This window comes from Palaemon carinicauda, chromosome 9 (genome assembly GCF_036898095.1).
Source record: "Palaemon carinicauda isolate YSFRI2023 chromosome 9, ASM3689809v2, whole genome shotgun sequence".
Lineage (NCBI taxonomy): Eukaryota > Metazoa > Arthropoda > Malacostraca > Decapoda > Palaemonidae > Palaemon > Palaemon carinicauda.
This window is the reverse complement of record NC_090733.1, coordinates 147,072,002-147,097,930: the sequence shown is the minus strand read 5'-3', so window position 1 is coordinate 147,097,930 and position 25,929 is coordinate 147,072,002. Positions and strand designations below refer to the sequence as shown.

The following is a 25,929-nucleotide window of genomic DNA, read 5'->3' as shown; positions in this document are numbered from 1 at the left end:
TGTGTGCGTGTTTACCCTGAAATTTATTTACATATTTTTTTCAATTCTATTTCTTCTTGTGATCTATAATTTATTTAGTTCTAGTGACTTTTATGTTTTTAGTAATTATATCGATAGCAGTCCCAGCCTTCAGATTTTTTTAAATACAAATTTTAATGAAAATGATGCTTCACTAGATATTAAACTACTATTTACTTTGCTTTTCAAACAATTTATTCAGCTAATTTATATATATTATTTTAATTTATAATCAATTCTTATTGTATATCTGAAATATTATAATTTATTGAAAAAATGGTAATTAAAATATGGTACCTATTATTATATTACTATTTTAATTAGTATTTGTATAATCAACGTGCAATCCCCGGAAAAAGTTGTACGTTCTGTGGACTGAGTAACCTGAGGTCTACACCGGGCTTCTTCATTAACTGCATTATTATTATTATTATTATTATTATTATTATTATTATTATTATTATTATTATTATTATCATCATATATTTAAACTATAAACCCAAGCTCTACATATATTTAGACTGTATAGGCCCAAGATCTAAATATATTTAGACTGTATAAACCCAAGCTCTACATATATTTAGACTGTATAGGCCCAAGATCTAAATATATTTAGACTGTATAGGCCCAAGATCTAAATATATTTAGACTGTATAAACCCAAGCTCTACATATATTTAGACTGCATAGGCGCAAGATCTAAATATATTTAGACCGTATAAACCCAAGCTCTACATATATTTAGACTGCATAGTCCCAAGATCTAAATATATTTAGACCGTATAAACCCAAGCTCTACATATATTTAGACTGCATAGTCCCAAGATTTAAATATATTTAGACCGTATAAACCCAAGCTCTACATATATTTAGACTGCATAGGCCCAAGATCTAAATATATTTAGACCGTATAAACCCAAGCTCTACATATATTTAGACTGCATAGGCGCAAGATCTAAATATATTTAGACCGTATAAACCCAAGCTCTACATATATTTAGACTGCATAGTCCCAAGATCTAAATATATTTAGACCGTATAAACCCAAGCTCTACATATATTTAGACTGCATAGTCCCAAGATCTAAATAAATTTAGACCGTATAAACCCAAGCTCTACATATATTTAGGCTGCATAGTCCCATGATTTAAATATATTTAGACCGTATAAACCCAAGCTCTACATATATTTAGACTGTATAGGCCCAAGATCTAAATATATTTAGACCGTATAAACCCAAGCTCTACATATATTTAGACTGTATAGGCCCAAGATCTAAATATATTTAGACTGCATAGGCCCAAGATTTACTTATATTTAGACTATAGGCCCAAGATCTAAATATATTTAGACTGTATAGGCTCAAGATCTAAATATATTTAGACTGTATAAACCCAAGCTTTACTTATATTTAGACTGTATAGGCCCAAGATCTAAATAAATTTAGACTGTATAAACCCAAGCTCTACATATATTTAGACTGTATAGGCCCCAAGATCTAAATATATTTAGACTGTATAACCCCAAGCTTTACTTATATTTAGACTATAGGCCCAAGATCTAAATATATTTAGACTGTATAGGCTCAAGATCTAAATATATTTAGACTGTATAAACCCAAGCTTTACTTATATTTAGACTGTATAGGCCCAAGATCTAAATGTATTTAGACCGTATAAACCCAAGCTCTACATATATTTAGACTGTATAGGCCCCAAGATCTAAATATATTTAGACTGTATAAACCCAAGCTTTACTTATATTTAGACTATAGGCCCAAGATCTAAATATATTTAGACTGTATAAACCCAAGATTTACTTATATTTAGACTATAGGCCCAAGATCTAAATAAATTTAGACTGTATAAACCCAAGCTCTACATATATTTAGACTGTATAGGCCCAAGATCTAAATATATTTAGACTGTATAAACCCAAGATTTACTTATATTTAGACTATAGGCCCAAGATCTAAATATATTTAGACTGTATAGGCTCAAGATCTAAATATATTTAGACTGTATAAACCCAAGCTTTACTTATATTTAGACTGTATAGGCCCAAGATCTAAATAAATTTAGACTGTATAAACCCAAGCTCTACATATATTTAGACTGTATAGGCCCAAGATCTAAATGTATATAGACTGTATAAACCCAAGCTCTACTTATATTTAGACTGTATAGGCCCAAGATCTAAATGTATTTAGACCGTATAAACCCAAGCTCTACTTATATTTAGACTGTATAGGCCCAAGATCTAAATGTATTTAGACCGTATAAACCCAAGCTCTACTTATATTTAGACTGTATAGGCCCAAGATCTAAATGTATTTAGACCGTATAAACCCAAGCTCTACATATATTTAGACTGTATAGGCCCAAGATCTAAATGTATTTAGACAGTATAAACCCAAGCTTTACTTATATTTAGACTGGATAGGCCCAAGATCTAAATATATTTAGACTGTATAAACCCAAGCTTTAATTACATTTAGACTATAGGCCCAAGATCGAAATATATTCAGACTGTATAAACCCAAGCTCTACATATATTTAGACTGTATAGGCCCAAGATCTAAATATATTTAGACTGTATAAACCCAAGATTTACTTATATTTAGACTATAGGCCCCAGATTTAAATATATTTAGACTGTATAAACCCAAGCTTTAATTACATTTGGACTATAGGCCGAAGATCGAAATATATTCAGACTGTATAAACCCAAGCTCTACATATATTTAGACTGTATAGGCCCAAGATCTAAATATATTTAGACTGTATAGGCCTAAGATCTACATATATTTAGACTGTGTAGGGCCAAGATTTATATATATGTATAGAATTTATATAGGCCCAAGACCTACATATATTTAGACTCTGTTTAGACCCAAGCTCTAAATAAATTTAGACTTTGTGTAGGCCCATGATCTAATTCTCTACAAACTTTTTGAAGTCCTTCCGGAAAAAGATCTCCCGTAGCCATGCGGATCTTTTGTAATATCTGGATCCATGCGCAGTCTAATACTGTAGGTATCTGTAAGACTAATGCAGACTAACTTACTGGACGTCCTTGAAAAATTAAACGGAAACGACTTGGGACCTCAGAAATGGAGATAATTCGTCAGTACGCTTTTCCGTTATCTCTTCCCCTAGTACTATCTAGACAAAATGTAGCGATAGCCAATTTTAACCTTCTTGAACGATGCTTTAAACGTAGCTGTTATCTGTTAGTCAAAACATATTGATCTTGTTAATATAGGTGATTTTTCTTGTATGATAAGAATTTGATTTATATTCATATTAATCTGGCTGTATTTTTGGTGATAATGCTCCCAGCATTATTTTTTAGGAAGAGTTATTATTTTCATAATCTTATAAAAAGGTTTAAACTTATACCTTGTAAACTATAATACTGTACAACGCATGGGAAGTGCAACTTCCAACACATTATATTGAAGGAACATTAACGATGTTATCATGATTTTAGTACATTTTGGGGCGGCTACCAAAAAAAAAAAAAAAAAAAAAAAAAAAAAAATGGTCGACGGTAAAATATTGGAATATTTCGATAAAACATCTCAATGTTGTTGTTGAAATAATAACACCAATCATTTTTAACGTAACGTTGATACCCTATAGGTGTATGAAGCGATGCGGAACTTATCTTTTTATGATATTTTTTCTGATGAAGCAGCTGAGGGATGAATATAGCTGTAATTGCTGATGTATTTTTCTTTGGAGCCAGCCCCTTAAAAGTAAGTTGAAAAAAGAGATATATATATATATATATATATATATATATATATATATATATATATATATATATATATATATCTATATATATTGTATATACACGCACACACACATACACACACACACACATATATATATGTATATATATATATATATATATATATATATATATATATATATATATATATATATATATATGTGTGTGTGTGTGTGTGTGTGTGTATGTGTGTGTGTGCTTGGAAACCCGTGATGCTGAAATAAATAACACTTGTAAAAAATAGCCGCGAGAGATGAAAAGAATGTCAAAAATAGCAAAAATCGATAAAACATGAAAAATGCGAACGAAGCCCTTGACATTTGCGTAGTACTTTTTTGCTTGTCTTAGCTATGTTGAACCAAGGCTGCGCACGCGCAAAGAGTCTCCTTTGTTCTCCCATTAACTTTTCGGCGTTGCCATTTCATGGCCTCGTAAGGGTTTTCTCTACGCTTCGTTGCTCATTTTGAGTGTGTGTGTGTGTGTGTGTGTGTGTGTGTGTGTGTGTGTGTGTGTGTGTGTAAGCATGAGATAGTCGATGTGTGAAGTTACGATTCTGGAATAAACATTTCAAGAAATTATTTTTTATTGAGCTTATCATCCCCGGTTGAAATTATGCAGAACTGGTGTGGCAGCTATTTAAATTCTCTCTCTCTCTCTCTCTCTCTCTCTCTCTCTCTCTCTCTCTCTCTCTCTCTCTCTCTCTCTCTCAGGTTTACATTAATCATTTACAATATAAAAATTTAGTTGATATTTCGTACGCCACATAACACCCCCCATATATATATATATATATATATATATATATATATATATATATATATATATATATATATATATATATATATATATATATATATATGTGTGTGTGTGTGTGTGTGTGTGCGTGCGTGCGTGCGTGTGTGTGTGTTTGATTGTAATTTAAATATAGCTTCAGTGTTGTATCTATGACATTATGAGAAATTAACTTATACAACTAGTGATAAAACTTCACCAGTAGTAAGGTTTTTTGAGTAACCCATGATATTTGAATGGTCATTATTTTCAACTTTGCCCCGTTAGTAATTATCTCATTAAGATGATACTTATTTGACATGTTCTGTTTCTCAATGTTGTTGTGTGAGTTAACTCTCGAATTGCTCTGTGAATATAAATGAAGAAATTAAAACAAAGAAGCATAGACCCATGGTTGAGATACGTAGACTGTGCATAGACCAATGATTGGGTAACGTATTATTATTATTATTATTATTATTATTACTTTCCAAGCTACAACCCTAGTTAGTAAAGCTGGATGATATTAGCCGAGAGGCCCCAACAGGGAAAATAGCCCACTGAGGAAAGGAAACAAGGAAAAATAAAATATTTTAAGAACAGTAACATCAAAATAAATATTTCTTATATAAATTAGATAGAATAGTGTGCCCGAGTGTACCCTCAAGCAAGAGAACTCTTACCCAAGACAGTGGAAGACCATGGTACAGAGGCTATGGCACTACCAAGGACTAGAGAACAATGGTTTGATTTAGGAGTGTCCTCCTAGAGAAGCTGCTTATCATAGCTAAAGAGTCTCTTCTACCCCTACCAAGAGAACAGTGGCCACTGAACAATTACTGTGCAGTAGTTAACCCCTTGAGTAAAGAAGAATTGTTTGGTAATCTCAGTATGTCAGATGTATGAGGACAGAGGAGAATATGTAAAAAATAGGCCAGACTATTCGTTGTGTATGTTCTGGCAAAGGGAAAGTAAACCGTAACCAGAAAGAAGGATCCATTGAAGTACTGGTTGACCAGTTAAAGGACCACATAACTCTCTAGCGGTAGTATCTCAACGGGTGGCTGGTGTCCTGGTGAACCTACTACTTCGTATGACTCGTTGCTTTTCTAACAGTCAGGCAGTCTTACTAGTTTTTTTTTATGACTGACGCCTTGGGTAACTTTGAGGTCCTGCGAGTACACGGCTAAGGCAGGGAAATGCCCGAATCCTTACAGGATGTTTCTTCAAGTAAGTAAAAAAGAAGTAAAACCGGATCTGAAAGGATTCGGTGGAAAATGTTTCAGTCTCTATATGAAACTTAAAAAGGAATCCTTTGGGAACAAGGTTATAAAAGTTTAAAAAATACACTGCTAATGTAAAGGTTCCGTTAATTATATTAAAAGTAAGTTGTAGTTAATGCAAAAACTTCAATTAACAGTTTTGAGGTATCTGAATATGATCAATTCTCACTGGTTCGTCACACCAAGGATTAAATTTTCTAAAGGTATCCATAATTTGAATCATTTTAGCTTCACGCATTGCATATTATTTTCATTTAGATGAACTGCGGTTATTGTATGTGCAATCTGCTAAATTCCATTATTAGCATAGAAATCTCGAAAGAAATGTATCATGATATATATATATATATATATATATATATATATATATATATATATATATATATATACACACACATATATATATATAAGAGAGAGAGAGAGAGAGAGAGAGAGAGAGAGAGAGAGAGAGAGAGAGAGAGAATACGATACGATGATGTATTGACGAACTAAGAAAGTTTGCGGCTGTGGACTGGCATAGAAAGATCATACTTACATAACCGGAAGGACGTGTCTGAGGCCTTTGTTCTGCAGTGGACTAGTATTGGCTGATATATATATATATATATATATATATATATATATATATATATATATATATATATATATATATACGAGAGAGAGAGAGAGAGAGAGAGAGAGAGAGAGAGAGAGAGAGAGAGACTTTCTAAACAACAAACAACCCATATAAAGTATACCCATGAATTACCCAAAGAAAACACAAGAGGAAAAATGGTATTCAGAACACGGATACTTATATTTTTTTTCTTATGGAAACCACATCTGAGAGTATTGCCCTTCAAATTTCCCTGCGTCACGGGCATTGCGTGGAAGATATATACCGGGGAGTTCCCGGAGAAGAAAATCGTAGTGATTTAGGAAAACGGAAGGGGAACGGATCTTACACAAAAGAAAATCCTAATGATTTAGGAAAACGGAAGTGAACGGATCCTACACAAAAGAACTTCTATTCAACAGTGAGTCAACATAAAGCTGTTTATGAGAAGTTTATTCAAACTGAAATGGACCACAAACAAATTATACCTTAATTCTCAATTCCTTTATTTTTATTTTAGCATTTTGCCATAAAGGGATTCACCTGACATAATATCCAGGATTTGTCATCATTACTTCACAACTGGGTAAATACCTAATATCATCACCATCTCCTCCTACGCCTATTGACGTAAAGGGCCTCACATTCCAATTACATATTTTAAATTTTTCTTTAGTATTTATAAACCGGGAGATTCTTAGCACCCCGCTACGCCCGGGACTGGGGGGCCATTCTTTCATCTTCTCTTTCCATTACTGACTAAATCCATATGGATTCATTGGTTAGATACATCAAAGGATAGCCAGATCTTTTTGATGAGCAGGGCCTATCTAACTAAGGTAAGTGACCCTTGCCAGTCCATACTAATTTCAGTAAGATCATCCGCAAGGCAACAACAGTAGAAGCCGAAGAGACATCTTGTCTATCGCCTTAAACTCAATCCGTCACCCTGCTGTCAGTGACTTCATCAAGATTTAGGGGGGGGGGGGCCATTTCCTACACACCCAAAGCCCTCATTACTCCACCATGTTGCTCATCCGCTTATGCAAGTATGACCCACACATCTACAGGTGTATATGACACACACAGTATATATATATATATATATATATATATATATATATATATATATATATATATATAAATATATATTGATAGTAGGTTGGCCAGGGCATCAGCCACCCATTGAAATACTACAGCTAGAGAATTATTGGTTCCTTTGATTGGCCAGACAGTACTACATAGGTCCCCCCTTCCTTTTTAGTTATGACTCATTTTCACTTTGCTTACACACACACACACACACACACACACACACACACACCGAATAGCCTGGCATATTCTTTCCACACCTCCTCTGTCCTCATACACCTGAAAACACTGAGATTACCAAACAATTCTTCTTCGCTCCAGGGGTTAACTACTGTATTGTTATTGTTCACTGGCTACTTTCCTTTTGGCAAGAGTAGAGGAAACCTTTTATCCATGGTAAAGAAGCTCTTCTAGGAGAGGGACATTCCAAAATTAAATCATTGTTCATTAGTCTTGTGTAGGGCCATAGCCTCTGTCCCATGGTCTTCTACCGATTTTGGGTAGAGTTCTCTTGCATGAGGGTACACTCGGACATGATATTCTATCTTATTTCACTTCATTATGTTTTTGTTTTTGAAGTTTATGTAGTTTAGGTATAAAAGATTTATTTTGCTGTTGTTACTCTTCTAAAAATATTTATACTAACTGTTAAATAGGCCTGCTTCTCCTGTAGTTTGTTTATTTCATTGTTTCAAATACTCATTGGGTTATTTTTCCCTGTTTTAGCCCTCGGGCTTACAGCATCTTGCTTTTCCGACCAGGGTTGTAGCTGAGTTACAGAAGTAATATATATATATATATATATATATATATATATATATATATATATATATATATATACATTGTCACTAATACTCGCTATTTGAATTTTTTTTAAAGTAAACTGCAAATACCTTTTTGGCTATTATCAAATTAGCTGTCTCGGGATCCCAGGCCCATGTTTTATATATATATATATATATATATATATATATATATATATATATATATATATATATATATATATATATATATATATATATATATATATTAGGTTGGCCAGGGGACCAACCACCCGTTGAAATACTACCGCTAGAGAGTCATTGGGTCCTTTGACTGGCCAGACTACTCCATTGGATCCCTCTCTCTGGTTATGGCTCATTTTGTATTTGCCTACACATATACCGAATAGTCTGGCCTATTCTTTCCACATTCTCCCCCTGTCCTCACACGCCTGACAACACTGAGAATACCAAACAATTCTCCTTTGCACAAGGAGTTAACTAGTGGACTGTAATTGTTCAGTGGCTACTCTCCTCTTGGTAAGGGTAGAAGAGACTCTTTAGCTATGGTAAGCAGCTCTTCTAGAAGAAGGACACTCCGAAATCAAACCATTGTTCTCTAGTCTTGGGTAGTGCCATAACCTCTGTACCATGGTGTTCCACTGTCTTGGATTGGAGTTCTCTTGCTTATGGGTACACTCGGGCACTCTGTTCTATCTTATTTCTCTTCCTCTTGTTTGGTTTGAAGTTTTTACAGTAGATATATGAAAGATCTTATTCATTATTGTTATTGTTCTTAATTTTTTTATTTTGATTGTTCATTACTTCTCCTGTAGTTTATTTATTTCTATACTGTATTTCCTTTCCTCACTGGGCTATTTTTCAGTGTTGGGACCTTTGGGCTTATAGCAGCTTGCTTTTCCAACTACGGTTATAGTTTGGCTTATAATAATAATAATAATAATAATAATAATAATAATAATAATAATACAGACGTGCTTGTGTATGTGTAGTATATCAAGGTTTAGAGACCCATTTCTAAACATACACTATACAAATATTTTTATGCACAAATTAATTTTAAATTAGAGTCTTAGTTGAATTCCTTATGAGGTTTCATCTCAATAAGATGTCATTTTTTTCCAGTGATTAATATGAGACGAAATAATAATCATTAGTTATAAATCGCTTAATGATTTGTTTGCAAACAAATAAAAGCTGTTACTAGATCATTTTGTTAACAATGTTTAACACGGTGACGTTTTGCATTAATGTTTTATGAACATGGCTTCATTAGAGTTATTTTTTATCCTTTGGCACATTTTAAGCAATTTATCATCTTTATATTTAAAAAATAACGTAGTAGAACACTGAGATCAATAATATACATATTTATGTAGTGCATTAAGTAGAAATAATAGTTACAGTATGCAGTAAACGTTCCCTCGTATTCTGGCAGTATATACATAATGCAAAGCGTAACATCCAGATATTAGTAGAAAATAGTAAAAAATGTGGGTTAGAAATTAATAAAGAAAAGAGTACTACTATGATTTACAATATGAAAGAAAAACCAGATAACATAGAGGGAATCAAAGTAGTAGAAAGTTTAACATACTTAGGAATAAAGCTAGATAATAATAGGAATATATTTAAAACTCGGAAAAGGGTAATGATAGAAAAGGCACAAAAATTAGCTAATTTAACATATTCAGTTATAGAGAAAAGTTGCAATAAAGTTATGACAGAAAAAACGTTCTAGAAAAGTATTGCTTTACCATCTATTTTGTATGGAACAAGTATTATAAATCTAACAGAAACTGAAATAGAGAAACTACAAAGAATAGAGAATGGGGTATACAGGAAGATTTTAGGTGCCACTAAAAGCACAGCTAATACTACTCTAAGAGAGGAGATAAGTGCATCTTCTATGAAAGCAAGGGTGATGGATGGGAAGCTGCAGTACTTAAATCGTACCCTGAATGGAAAGAAGGAAATACTGGAAATAATTATCCAGGATATTCAAGAAAAAGAAGGAAGATGGTGGAAACAACCTGCAAAGTATTTGGAAGAATTAAGTTTAGGCATAAGACAAATAAGAAGAATGAACAAGGCAGAAATAAAATCGGTGACCAGAAAGTGGGATACTGAAAAGTGGAAAGAAGAAATAGAAAGTAAATTGAGCTTAGAAATATATAGAACGTAGAAGAAAAATTAAAGAAGAGTTAATTTATAACAATACATTTGCTTCAGTGATATTTTTTAGAGCAAGAACTAATACGTTAAAACTAAATATTGTAAATAGACACAATGAGGGGAATATAAACTGTAATTTTTGTGAAAATGAGGAGGAAGATTTGATACATTTTTTGTTATTTTGCCAGGAATATAGAAAAGAAAGGAATGAAATAATTGAGCTACAACAACCATACGAGGAAGACTTAAAGAAGATAGTAGGATTATTTTTATTTAGTGAAACAAATATAGAAAAGAAAAAAGAAGTATTAAAACTGATATGGAAGAAAAGACAAAACAGTCCAAGAAGATAAACTTTGGAGGTGCCGTTGTAAAGCTATTCCCCACTCCAGAACCTGAACCTGATAATATTTTGTTTAGAATTAGATTAGTCGAGAGTGTTACTGACACTAAGTCATAAGTAAGTTTATGTGATGTTATTTTTTTTATAGAGTTGTTCTTTTATCATGTGAAACATAACTTTAAGTTAGAGTTAAGACAAGTAAAGTCTAGGCCCTGTTATTTGTTCAACTTGCTTATCGGTATGTATTAATATATGCTAAAATCTTGCATTGCGTAGGCAAACATTTGAGTCTAAAATAAGTCTTGTTACTGAATGACTAGATTTGAGGTTGAATGTGCATAGTGGCCTACTTATCTTGACCCCTTATCATTTCTCATGAGGGGTGCACTGTATGCATGATGACGGCCATACCTTATAATTCCCTTATTTTTAACCCTACCGATAAGAATGTGGCAGTCTGAGTGTGGTGTCCCATTGTCCCTTTATGCAAGTAGGTAAGGATACGGCTTGCAGATTAGGTCAGGCGGCAAATTTTAGGGTAATTTTGTAGTGAATTACGTGGCAATGTAACCTAGGAAAAAAACTACTGTTTCTTATAGAAAAAATTACGATCTCTTCGAAAATGACACTCGTTTCCGTCGCAAATGAATAGTTTCAGAAATATATATACATCTATATCCTACGATAATGGGGGACCCCCAGTGGGAACTCGGGGTTTTGGGTGAGGAAAACATACTGGGGAAACAAAATATAATTGTTTTCCTATAGTAAATAACGTGAATTAAGCGAATTTGATGTTCATTTCAATCGGAAACAAACAGATCAACCAATTCGGATAACTTTGAGATGCACGGTGTCACTTCTCTTACGAACGAACGATAACATTAGCAACGTTACCAATATTACACAGAGTTACCAACGGCACGTTGACATTACTAACGATAGTAATGATAGATATTTCCATATATTAAATAATTTCTCCATATAAGTTTTACTCAATATATAAAAAGTACAAAAAGGGCACAGAACCTAACAAACCCACCTAACCTAGCCTAGTAGTATGACAGGTCACAAAATAACATTTGATCTACATCGGACGTTGGCAGCACTGGTTACTGTATTTTTTCATGCCACAATCTTTGTAACGGCGCCTCCTAAGTTTATCCAGATATACTGTTTTGTATTTTCCTCCGGTTATTATAATTTCAAGAAGGTAATGTATAGAGAAGAAAAGGCTTGTTTTACGTTTATATATCGATTCCCCAGTATGTTTTCCCCACCCAAAACCCCGAGTTCCCACTGGGGGTCCCCCATTATGGGAGGATATAGATGTATATATATTTCTGAAACTATTAATTTGCGACGGGAACGAATGTCATTTTCGAAGAGAGCGTAATTTTTTCGATTAGAAACAGTAGTTTTTTTCCTGGGTTACATTGCCATGTAATTCACTACAATGAAGCCAATTTTAGGTTAGGTAGTGCCTTATGCACGCAGGAGGTCCTATCTGTGTTTTATCAGAATTACGGACGGAAAAAGCTATTTGACACAGCTTGCAGATTAGGTCAGGCGGCAAATTTTAGGTTAGGTAGTGCCCTATGCACGCAGGAGGTCCTATCTGGGTTTTATCAGAGTTACGGACGGAAAAAGCTATTTTACTGAAAGACAGCTGTTTCTTATAGAAAAACGTCAATTTTCGTCCAAAAAAATGGCGCTTATTTTCACTGCAAATAAAAACTTAATTATGTAAAAAAAATAATAATCAATGGGGTTAATTTGAGCAGCTCAGCATGTGCTGTTTGCCAGTACATAGGAGCTTGGATGTTTTTTTTTGCGAGCAAAGCGGAGCAAAAACCATTAGATTTCTGAAAAATATATCTTTTCTTAGGTGGTTTAACAGGTTTTTGGTTTATTTGCTTTTGAAGTGAAGGTCAAATTCCGTGTAAGCACATTATTTACTACAAAAACTATTTTATGGTTTCAAAATGTTGTTCCGTCCGTAACTATAATTTTACCCGTCTGTTGCTACGCAAAGGTTCCCTAGTGAGTAGGAGGATATCCCCTGTTTTTTTAAAGTCCTACTCGTTTACCATTTATGGCACCTGTAAATAATTACTTTGTTATTGTGGCCCTGGGACCTTCTGTAGTAATGGTGCCGTTTTTTGTTTTTTTGTTGCTATAGTCATCAAATAGCGATATCTGACATCTCACTGTGGTCACGCTGACTACAACATTTCTTTTTAAAAATCACACTTCATATTATTGCCTTGAATTTCGGTAATTAAGCTTTGATAATGAAACCCAAATTGCCTAGAATAAAATGGATGTATATTATAAATTGGTAAATTAAGTAATTTAGGTTACCAAGGAAGGTGAAAATTTGGTTTTCATTGATTTTATATAAAAGATGGAAATAATAAGCGTCGCTTGAAAATATAACTAAGCCCTTGAAGAAATTCTGTGTGGCTACAATGTTAACACTGTGTTTACCCACACTGAGTTTGATTGAGGCGACAACGGTGCTCTGTAGTTTGTTGGGACAGGGAAGAATAGGCAGTAAAATTAGTTGGAAAATCATGAAAAACATATTTCTGTATGCTGTTTTATACTCGGAATGACTGAAGCTCTAACTATTGGGACTTTTGTTAACCATGCAGGAGCTACTCATGACAGGAGTGTTGACTGGTCGTAATTTATTAACCCTTTTACCCTTAATGGACGTACTGGTACGTTTCACAAAACTCATCCCTTTACTCCCATGGACGTACCGGTACGTCCTTGCAATAAAACGTTTTTTACATCTTTTTGCATATTTTTGATAAATTTATGAGAAACTTCAGGCATTTTCCAAAATAATGAAACCAACCTGACCTCTCTTTGATGAAAATTAAGGCTGTTAGAGCAATTTAAAAAAATATATTGCAAAATGTGCTTGACAAAAAACACGCCTACGCCTAGGGTTTAATGGTTGGAAAGTTCCAAATAGCGTTGGGGGTAAAAGGGTTAAATATTGGTAAGGTAACGCTAAACCATAAAATTATATAAATTGTAAAAACTTCCTAATATTGTAATTTAGACCAAGATAAACAACATTTTACCCGTAGAGAAAGTCAATTGGATGAGTATTAGGAAAGATTTACTTCTGTCCCACCAAACTGCAAACAACCCTACTCTATTAATTTTTATTTAATTTTGACTGCATTTCTAAGCATTTTGTATGCAGCCATATGGTCCACAATATAGTTTAGCCTGAAGTCGAGGCTAAGGCAATCCAACTCAACACTGGGTTTGTTCAGGCCTTGGTCAGGTAAGGCTAGGCTATTGAGGTCAGTATGCCAGTCTCTATGGTATTAGTATTATTATTATTACTTGCTAAGCTACTACCCTAGTTGGAAAAGTAGGATGCTATAACCCCAGGGACTCTAACAGGGAAAATAGCCCAGCGAGGAAAAGGAAAAAGGAAAATGAAATATTTTAAGAACAGCAACATTAGAATATATATCTCCAATGTAAACTATAATAACATTAACAAAATAAAGAGGAAGAGAAATAAGATAGAATAGTGTGCTCGAGTGTACCCTCAAGCAAGAGAACTCTACCCCAAGACAGTGGAAGACCATGGTACAGAGGCTATGGCACTACCCAAGACTATAGAACAGTGGTTTAATTTTGGAGTGTCCTTCTCCTAGAAGAGCTGCTTACCATAGCTAAAGAGTCTCTCCTACCTTTACCAAGAGGAAAGTTGTAATGATCTTTTTCCAGCCATTTTGTTAACTTGATGACAAAGTGTTATCACTGTTTTAGGCTAGGTATTGGTGCACTACTGTATTCACAAATACTGTACTGTACATTGATATGTTTTGAAGGAGAGCACTGCATTCTTGGTCAGTTTAGTTATGTGAGATGTCTGCAGTGAGCAGGGAAGCAACACCCTAGGTTGGGTTAGGGTGGAATGTAGGTAAAATATTTTTGTTTAGGACTAGACTGTATTTGGAGTTTAAGAATATAATTTTCAATATTTAACTTAGCCGGTGATTATATAAGCTGCAGCTCTGCTGCTCGACAGAAAACTCTACGGAAAAAATCCGCCAGCGATCGCTATGCAGGTAGGGGGTGTACTTCAACAGCGCCATCTGTCGTCCAGATACCCAGTACTCATTGTAAACAAAGAACTCAATTTTCTCTCTGTCGTGCTACCGGCAAGACCTACTAATTCGCTGTTGCTAACTGGATTTGTTTTCACAACTATTTGGTGAAGTACACTATTCTAGTTTTGAGCTTTCGCTGTGCAGGCTTTCTCTTCAATAAATCCTTGCATTCTTTTTTTGATATCGGATTATTTGTTGATGACTTTGGATAGTTTTTGAATTCCCCTTTGACCAATTCAAAATGGCTGACCCTTCTCAAGTCCCAAAATTCAGGAAGTGTAATGCTATGGACTGTTCAAGGCGTCTTCCGAAGGCCTCTATCGATCCTCACACCGTTTGTTCCAATTGTCGGGATAAAACCTGTCAATTGGAAGATCGATGTGAGGAATGCGTTGGGCTTTCGGAATTCGATTTTATCGAATTCCAAAAATATACACGTAGGCTAGAGAGAGATAGAGTCAGGAGAAGTTCATCTCGTTCTGTTGATTTTTCCTCTCCTCATGCCCCACAACCTATTCCTTCCCCTGTAGTGGTTGCTCCTAATCCCCCTTCTGGCACTCAGGAACCTTCGATGGCTGATATGATGCGTGCCATCCAAGCTCTGGGTGAGAGAGTTGAGTCCCTGGCTAGTGACCGTAACCAGCTCATGGCGGACGGCAAGGAGCTGAAGTGTAAAAGTGCAGTGGGAAGTGATAAAGTGAGTGATAGTGTTGTGGATAGTGTTGCGCTTGAGGGTTCGTCTGTTCGTGCCTGTTGTCCTCCTAGTCCGGGACCTCTTGCAAGCTCCCAAGTCCAGGGGAGAAGCAATGTCGTACGACCAATGGGTTCGAGAGGCTTTAATCAGCGAACAGACGTTCCCTCCGTGGTTTCGGGCGTATCTACCCAAGATCGCCCCACCCACACAAAGACGAGAGAGCCCATTTATTCCTCGTCTGCGGAAGAGGTTTCTCGCAAGAAACCATGGACCAAGGTCTCACGACCACTTAAGCGCAAGTCGGTCCCTTCCACGCAAGTCCAACGGCCCAGTTGTAGCCACTGGGTCAGTTCGGACTCGCTGCAGTCTTCCGATGACTGCTCACCTCCTAAGAGAGGCAAAGCGGTACCGCCTCAGGCAGTTACACCGTCTGTCGCCGCACCTGCTCCTGCAGACCCTAAGTGGTCTTTGCTGCAGACCATGCAGTCCCAATTAACGTCTCTGATGCAGGACTTTCGTGCGGAGAAGGTTGCTGCTGCACCAGCCTCTTGCCTACAACCAACCACACACTCGGTTGTGCGTCCTGTGGACGCTGAGGCGACCTTCTTGCGCACTCCAGCTGAGAGAGTCCCGCCACCCATGCGTTCCAGTGTGCCCTGCCAGCCGCATGTTGACGTTCAGCGACGCACGGAGCCTTCCGTTGACGTTCGCGAGGTACAACAACCGTCAGAGTTGTTTTGTTTTGACGCGGTGCGTCAACCTCCGCAACCCAGTGTGGTTGCCACTGCTCACCCACATCAGACTAGACAGTCTGGAGTAGACGCTGTGCGTCCCCGTGCTGCTATGGTTGTTGCCAGCTCACAGACTGGGCAACAGTTCCATGACGTTGCGTCCAGTTCAGTCACGCGTGCACCCGTGCGACCGGACTCAGCTAACCAGCCGTTACCTACTCCATTGCCGCTTCCTCCTCAATACTCGGATGATGGACTTTCTGATGATGACGATGCGGCACACGTTGATGAACCACATTCGGACCTTGACGAGCCTAAGTCCACGCAACCCTCTTTGGACTTTAGAAAAGTTCTTGCTCTGTTCAAAGAGATGTTTCCGGACCAGTTTGTGTCTGTGGCTCCGCGCTCTCCTCCGTCAGAGTTTGTATTAGGTACGCCGTCATCCTCGCCTGCCTTTACTAGACTCGTCCTCGCACGCTCGTCCAAGAGAGCTTTACGAGTGATAGGAGAATGGATGCAGTCCAAAAAGAGTCTAGGGAAGACAGCCTTTACGTTTCCTCCTGCTAGACTCTCTTCCAGATCGAGCGTCTGGTATGGCACAGGAGAAGTTCTCGGCTTGGGAGTTCCTGCCTCTGCCCAGGGCGACTTCTCAAGTCTTGTAGACTCTCCCCGCAGGCTAGCCATGAGACGCTCTAAGATATGTTGGTCATCTTCGGACCTAGACCACCTGTTGAAAGGGATATTTAGAGCCTTCGAGGTCTTCAACTTTTTAGACTGGTGTCTGGGAGCTTTGAGCAGGAAGTTCTCCCCGGCAGAGAAGGATACTTCCTTGCTCATCATGTCCTGCATGGACAAGGCCATACGTGACGGGTCTAATGAGCTTGCTGCATCGTTCGTATCCGGAGTCCTCAAGAAGCGTGAGAACCTTTGCTCTTTCCTGTCAGCTGGAGTGACACCTTGTCAAAGATCCGAACTTCTGTTTGCTCCTCTTTCTAAGTGCCTTTTTCCAGAGGACTTGATTAAGGAGATTGCTGCTTCTTTGATACAGAAGGACACTCATGACTTGGTTGCGTCCTCTGCCCGCAAAGCCACCCCTTTGCCTACCTTGTCAGCTAGACCAAGGATGGACACTCCAGCGTCCGATTTATTCCGCCCTTTCGTGGCAGAGCCTCCAGCAGAGGAGGTGCTCGTGCCGAAGGGAGACGTGGGAAGAAGAAAGGAACCAAGTCCTTTAAAGGCAGAGTCTGACTGCCAGCTTCTTCAGACAGCAGTGGGAGCCAGACTCAAGAACTTCTGGCAGACCTGGGAGAAGAGAGGCGCAGATGCACAATCTGTGAAGTTGCTCAGAGAGGGGTACAAGATCCCGTTTGTACGAAGACCTCCTCTAGCAACGTCTCCCATCGATCTCTCTCCCAGGTACAGAGAGGAAGACAAGAGACAAGCATTGAAACAGGAGGTGTCTCTCTTACTAGAAAAGGGAGCGGTAGTCAAAGTCCTGGACCATCAAACCCGGGGCTTCTACAACCGTCTCTTCTTAGTGGCAAAGAAGACAGGAGGGTGGAGGCCGGTGCTAGACGTCAGTGCGCTGAATGTCTTTGTCACAAAGCAGACGTTCTCCATGGAGACCACAAAGTCCGTTCTAGCAGCGGTCAGAAGGGAAGACTGGATGGTCTCTTTAGACCTAAGGGACGCATACTTCCACGTCCCCATCCACCCAGACTCCCAACCTTTTCTGAGATTTGTTTACGAAAAGGTTGTCTACCAGTTTCAAGCCCTGTGCTTTGGCCTAAGCACAGCTCCTCTTGTGTTTACGAGGCTGATGAGGAATGTAGCCAAATTCCTTCATTTAGCGGACATCCGAGCCTCCCTCTATTTGGACGACTGGCTTCTAAGAGCTTCTTCCAGTCGTCGCTGTCTGAAGGATCTAAAGTGGACTCTAGATCTGACCAAGGAATTGGGTCTCCTTGTCAATATGGAAAAGTCTCAAGTGGTCCCATCCCAAACTATTGTGTATTTAGGGATGGAGATTCACAGTCTAGCTTTTCGGGCTTTTTCGTCGGCCCCCAGAACAAGTCAAGCCCTGTTATGCATCCAGAACATGCTGAAGAAGGAACGATGTTCAGTCAGGCTGTGGATGAGTCTGATAGGGACACTATCATCCCTGGAACAGTTCGTATCGTTGGGAAGACTACACCTCCGTCCTCTTCAATATCACCTAGCTGTTTACTGGAAAAAGGACAAGACGCTAGAAGCGGTCTCGATCCCCATTTCCGAGAAGATGAAGTCTTCCCTGACTTGGTGGAAGGACAGTATCAGCCTCAGAGAGGGTCAGCCCCTGGGTGTTCAGACTCCCAACCACGTTCTCTTCTCGGACGCATCGGACACAGGCTGGGGCGCGACATTGGACGGTCGGGAATGCTCGGGAACTTGGAACTCGAGTCAAAGGACAATGCATATCAACTGCAAGGAGCTACTGGCAGTTCATCTGGCCTTGAAAAGCTTCAAGTCTCTCCTTCAAGGCAAAGTGGTGGAGGTGAACTCGGACAACACCACGGCTTTGGCGTACATCTCCAAGCAAGGAGGGACCCACTCTATGACATTGTACGAGATCGCAAGGGACCTCCTCACCTGGTCAAAAGGTCTAAACATTTCACTAGTAACGAGGTTCATCCAAGGCAACTTGAATGTCATGGCAGATTGCCTCAGTCGGAAGGGACAAATCATTCCAACAGAATGGACCCTACACAAGGATGTGTGCAAGAGACTTTGGGCCACATGGGGCCAGCCAACCATAGATCTCTTCGCAACCTCGATGACCAAGAGGCTCCCAATATATTGCTCACCAATCCTGGCCCCACAAGCAGCAGTTCATATAGATGCCTTTCTCCTAGATTGGTCACATCTAGACCTATATGCATTCCCCCCGTTCAAGATTGTCAACAAGGTACTGCAGAAGTTCTCCTCTCACGAAGGGATAAGGTTGACGTTAGTTGCTCCCCTCTGGCCCGCGAGAGAATGGTTCACCGAGGTACTTCGATGGCTAGTGGACGTTCCCAGAACTCTTCCTGTAAGGGCGGACCTTCTACGTCAGCCACACGTAAAGAAGGTACACCAAGGCCTCCACGCTCTTCGTCTGACTGCCTTCAGACTATCGAAAGACTCTCGAGAGCTAGAGGCTTTTCGAAGGAGGCAGCCAGGGCGATTGCTAGAGCAAGGAGGACATCCACCCGTAGAGTCTACCAATCGAAGTGGGAAGTCTTCCGAAACTGGTGCAAGTCAGTATCGGTATCCTCGACCAGTACCTCTGTAACTCAAATAGCTGACTTCCTTTTATACCTGAGGAAAGAACGATCTCTTTCAGCTCCCACTATCAAGGGTTACAGAAGCATGTTGGCATCAGTCTTCCGTCACAGAGGCTTAGATCTTTCCAACAACAAAGATCTACAGGACCTCCTTAAGTCTTTTGAGACCACGAAGGAGCGTCGTTTGGCTACACCTGGTTGGAATTTAGACATGGTACTAAGATTCCTCATGTCAGAAAGGTTCGAGCCGCTACAATCAGCCTCCTTTAAAGATCTCACTTTAAAGACTCTTTTCCTGGTTTGCTTAGCCACAGCTAAAAGAGTCAGTGAGATTCACGCCTTCAGCAGGAACATCGGATTTTCATCTGAAACGGCTACATTTTCTCTACAACTTGGTTTTCTAGCCAAAAACGAGCTACCTTCTCGTCCTTGGCCGAAATCGTTCGATATTCCAAGCCTATCAAATATGGTTGGAAATGAACTAGAAAGAGTCTTATGCCCTGTGAGAGCTCTTAAGTTCTATTTAAGACGAACTAAACCTTTACGAGGACAGTCAGAAGCTTTATGGTGTTCAGTTAAGAAACCATCTTTGCCTATGTCAAAGAATGCTTTATCCTATTTTATCAGACTGTTAATACGAGAAGCTCATTCACATCTGAGTGAGGAAGACCAAGCTTTGCTGAAGGTAAGGACACATGAAGTTAGAGCTGTCGCAACTTCAGTGGCCTTTAAACAAAATAGATCTCTGCAAAGTATAATGGACGCAACCTATTGGAGAAGCAAGTCAGTGTTCGCGTCTTTTTATCTTAAGGATGTCCAGTCTCTTTACGAGAACTGCTACACTCTGGGACCATTCGTAGCAGCGAGTACAGTAGTGGGTGAGGGCTCAACCACTACAATCCCCTAATTCCATAACCTTTTTAATCTTTCTCTTGAAATGTTTTTATTGTTGTTTTTGGGTTGTCCGGAAGGCTAAGAAGCCTTTCGCATCCTGGTTGATTTGGCGGGTGGTCAAATTCTTTTCTTGAGAAGCGCCTAGATTAGAGGTTTTGATGAGGTCCTGTGGTATGGGTTGCAACCCTTCATACTTCAGATCCTAGGGGTCGCTCAGCATCCTAAGAGGATCGCGAGGCTCCGTAAGGAAGACGTACTTAAAAAGGCAGAGTAATTGTTCAAGTCGACTTCCTTACCAGGTACCTATTTATTTTGTTTTTGTTATTTTGATAACTTCTAAAATGAAATAAAAAATCCTTAGCTCATAATAATGTAAACATTTATTGCTGGTCTCTACCCACCCCCCTGGGTGTGAATCAGCTTATATAATCACCGGCTAAGTTAAATTTTGAAAAATGTTATTTTGATAATAAAATAAATTTTTGAATATACTTACCCGGTGATTATATATTAAAGGACCCTCCCTTCCTCCCCAATAGAGACGCAGTGGACCGAGGAGAAAATTGAGTTCTTTGTTTACAATGAGTACTGGGTATCTGGACGACAGATGGCGCTGTTGAAGTACACCCCCTACCTGCATAGCGATCGCTGGCGGATTTTTTCCGTAGAGTTTTCTGTCGAGCAGCAGAGCTGCAGCTTATATAATCACCGGGTAAGTATATTCAAAAATTTATTTTATTATCAAAATAGCATTTTTCGTGTATAGTATGTTGTTCTTCCATCAGGTGTAAAATTGATTTAATCTGAGGAGGAGATTTAAATGCCAACATCATGAAACCCTTATTATATATATTATAAAACCTTTCAATCAGGGGTTTTTAACCCTTTTACCCCTAAAGGACGTACTGGTACGTTTCACAAAACTCATCCCTTTACCCCCATGGACGTACAGGTACGTCCTTGCAAAAAACTGCTATTTACAATTTTTTTTGCATATTTTTGATAATTTTTTGAGAAACTTCAGGCATTTTCCAAGAGAATGAGACCAACCTGACCTCTCTATGACGAAAATTAACACTGTGAGAGCAATTTAAAAAAAATATACTGCAAAATGTGCTTAAAAAAAAATAACCCCTGGGGGTTAAGGGTTGGAAATTTCCAAATAGCCTGGGGGTAAAAGGGTTAATGTTGTGGTGTTCTCCTTTGTTTGAAGATGTCACCACGGAATTAACTCTTCATTGTTTTTTTTTTTTTTCAATAGATAACAGAATGATGTGAATGCTCACTAAATGAGGTTAAGATTCAGAGAAGAGATTTAATCAATATGTATTGAAAGTGAATTCATTAATAAGATTAAATCTAAATGGGAAAATGTAATCTAAGAATTCAGATTTTCTTAAATGCCGCACACTTATTTCGTAAATTTTTTTTTCCAGAAAATATCTAGTCATCACCACCCACCAAAATGAAGTTTGCAGAGCACCTCGCAGCGCACATCACTCCAGAATGGAGGAAGCAGTATATAAGTTATGAAGAAATGAAGGTAAAGTATGCATCTGGTCATGTTAGCTTATATGTACGCTATGGGATGTCGTGGGAAATTTTATCTCTTTTTTTTTTTTTTTTTTTTTTTTTTTTCTTTTGTGGAGAGGTAAGCACATTTAATAGTGCATGAAGATATTTTGTGTTGTTTATTATACAGTAGCTACAGCTTGTCTTAATTTTCTCCAATTTTTCATCTTAATTTGTCACTTTCCCCTACACTAATCTTCCATTGAAAGAAAATATTGGTGTATAAAGATCAAAATTGTCTCTTAAAAGACAGAAATAGGATAACTGCAAAGATTGTTTAACATGAATCTTTGGTTCATCTAGATGAGATATTTTTATATTAGATGAGAATTTCACCCATTTCACCCATTTTTTTTTTTTTTTATATAAAACCAAGCAGTTTATACATTATTATAAATGTACAGTATTATATTATTATCCACGAAGTGTACTCATTCTTGTGAGCAAGTCAAAAGGTAATTGACTAATTCTGGAATTGGCTTTGTTTTATGAAATTTGAATCTTAGAATTGACTTCGGTATTGCTCTTAAAATTTGGGTCATAGACTGAAATAATTGTGTCAGACTTCCAGAAATGCTTTTGAATAGTTTTGTAATAATAAACTTTAAGCCATATAATTTACCATTGTTTTTTTTTAAGTGAGGTTTTGTTGGGTTAGATTTGAAATTAGTTCTCTCAACTTTCCTTTGTTATGGTCACTGATAAAATCACAATTATTTTATCAATTCTTCCATTTTTATGTAGCCTATATGGCATGTACTTCAAGCCTAGAGTTTGGTGACAAGAAAAAGTGGGAATATGATTGTTCCTGTTTTTCTTTTTTATTTGCCTGCCCAAGAGTTTGTGTCTTTCCATGACCGGACGTCAGTACATAGCTTTTAATTATGAACATACTCAGTTTTGGTTCTGTCACTGGGTGGTTAACAATTGTTTAACAGCTCTGAAGACAATAAGTGATTCGAGAGAACTTATTTGGAATTACCTTATAACATGACTTTGCTATTGAGGCATTGTTACCTCTTTTGTTACCAAGTTTCAGAAATTATTTCATTGTCTTGTGTTTCTAGTAAAGTGAGGTTTTGTGTGTGTCAGCCTAAATATGGCAGTGGGAGTTTAAAGTGAAATCCGTGCTTAAGTGTATAGCCCTTTTACCCCCAAAGGACGTACAGGTACGTTTCACAAAAGCCATCCCTTTACCCCCATGGACGTACCGGTACGTCCTTGCAAATAAATGCTATAAAAATTATTTTTTTTCCTATTTTTGATAATTTTTTTAGAAAATTCAGGCATTTTCCAAGAAAATGAGACCAACCTGACCTCTCTATGACAAAAATTAAGGCTGTTAGAGCAATTAAAAAAAAAAATATACTGCAAAATGTGCTGGGAAAAAAATAACCCCCTTGGGGTTAAGGGTTGGAAATTTCCAAATAGCCTGGGGGTAAAAGGGTTAAAATATAGAAGTCAGGTTTGTGATCTGCTGAATAATATAAGAAAGGAATTTCTGAGACTGAATGGTCTTATTTAATCTAGTTTGAAGGTAGGGAAGGGAATGATTAAGTGCATATAAGAGTTAGAAAGAATTTAGTAAATCAGTTTACAGTATTAGGCTTTTTTCTGACGATTATGTTCAATTAGGGGCCCTTCCCCTCCTCCCTCGCATCACCACTCCATTGCCCATTCCTGTTTTCTCTCCACACTCAGTGTCCTCCTCTATTATTATTATTATTATTATTATTATTATTATTATTATTATTATTATTGTTGTTGTTATTGTTTTATTTTTAAATATTTAACTTAGCCGGTGAATATATAGCTGCAACTCTGTTGCTCGACAGACAAAAAACTGTACAAAAAAAAAAACTCGCCAGTGATCGCTATACAGGTTGTGGGTGTGCCCATCAGCGCCAGCTGTCGGCCAGATACCAAGCTCCATGTAAACAAAGACTCAATTTTCTCTCTGTCGACGTGTCGACAAGACGTACTTTACTCGCTGTTGAAACCTGGAGTTTTTCCCATCATCTTTGGTGAAGTACTATATTCTGGTTTGAGCTTTCGCAGTGCAGGTGTTTTATCTTCATCTTAAATCTTGAACTCGTTTTGGATAGATTTAATTTTTGGTGACAAAGAGAGTATGAACTTTCTTTGACTTTTAAATGGCCGACCCTACCCTTAGACGGAAGTGTGTTTAGGCTTTTAGTAATTATCTTATCACGTTATAAATTAATTATAGATTTTCCTCTTCGATTAACTTTCCATTTTATAATAAACATAAAAAATAAATTTTAATGTTTTGTTTTTATGCGACCTTTCCTGAGAGTAGGCGGTCCTAACTTGGAAACCGAAGTTAATCAACGTTGAGCCCTTTAAATCGTAAATAGCTTTTAAAGAGCTAAGGATTTAAAACTTTTTAAATGAAATATTTTATGAAAGATTTTCTTTGAATAGTCTTCGTACTGTTTTCAAAGATGAACTAACGTTTAGTTTATTTATACTTCGCAGTTTGCGCTCTATCGTTACGATAGAGAGAGAGAAAGTATCACGGTTTCACTTTGCAGAAAGAGTAAATCGATTCTGACGTTTTGTTCATTCTTCTTTCATAGCTTAAATGTTTTAAATTCTATTTTAAAGGAACTTTTTAATTGAAAAACCTTTCAGTTTTTTTCTTTGGTGAAATAACATGTTTTTTTGACGAAATGTAATTGGGCTCTTCTCTTAGGTGCGAAATCAAGAGAGAAAGAGAGAGAGAGATAGAGACGGAGGGAGAGAGAGGAGAGAAAACGTTCCGTTCAAGCGGGTAACGTTGTTCTCGAGTTACTCTCGTCCCTAGTCTCTGTACGGGGAGAAAGGATAAAACGTTTTTAGTTTTTTATTCTCGTCCCCAGGCTATGTGCGGTGAGAGATTGAAAACGTAGTTTTGAATGAACTAGTGTTTAGTCTCTTCCCCAGCCACTGATTTTTTTATCTTAAAATATGTTTTCTGTTTTTTGCTGGTATTAATGAGCTTGCATTATACGACTGATTTCGCAATTACTACATTTTGATGAGGGTAGAATTGCGTGCTTCAGGTAGAAATCAGTAAAAGTTTCGATTTCAGTGAAATAAGTGCAAAACAGAAAATTGAAGTGATAAAGTGATATTGCGCAAAGTGTTACAGTGTTGCATCCGAGGGTTCGTCTGTTCGTGCCTGTCGTTCACCTAGTCCGGGACCTCTTGCAAGCTCCCAAACCCAGGGGAGAAGTAATGTCGAACGACTTATGGGTTGGAGAGGCCTTGATCAACGAACAGACGTTTCCCTCTATGGTATCGGGTGTATCTTACCAAGATCTCCCTTACCATAAGGCGAGAGAGACGTTTTTTCTCCTCGTCATCCGAAGGCTTTTCGCATAAGAAACCTGTAACAAGGTTTCGAAGCCCTTAAGCGAAAGTCAGTCCTTTCAGGACAGGTCCAGCGTCCTGGTTGCAACCATTAGGACAGCTCTGACCCTATGCAGTCATCGGAAAACTGCTCGCCGCCTAACAAAAGCGTAACACAGACTCCGAGAGTCTTTTTTTTGTTGGCAAAGTGTTGCGGTCACAGACGTTACCCTCGTCTCTTACCACAACCATTTCCGTTGATCCTTAATGGGTTGTACGGCAAGACATGCAGAATATGCTTGCCTCCCTTATGGAAGACTATTCTGCCGATTAGTCCGTTGAGTCTAGCCGTTTATCTCATCGATATCCTGGCTTTCAGCC

General features: G+C 37.8%; 1 protein-coding gene across 5 annotated transcripts in view; it reads left to right on the top strand.

The window, feature by feature from the left end:
• The window catches only part of LOC137647242 (solute carrier family 53 member 1-like), a 318,023-nt gene that overhangs the window by 47,155 nt on the left and 244,939 nt on the right, over positions 1-25,929 (top strand). For 3 of the 5 annotated variants that reach the window (XR_011045545.1, XM_068380630.1, XM_068380627.1), the window contains exon 2: positions 22,059-22,165. Coding sequence is in view for 4 of the 5 variants with exons in the window: in XM_068380630.1 (XP_068236731.1) it covers positions 22,088-22,165 (78 nt within the window). In the remaining variant the exon portion in view is untranslated. The other 2 variants (XM_068380628.1, XM_068380629.1) reach the window with 2 other exon arrangements.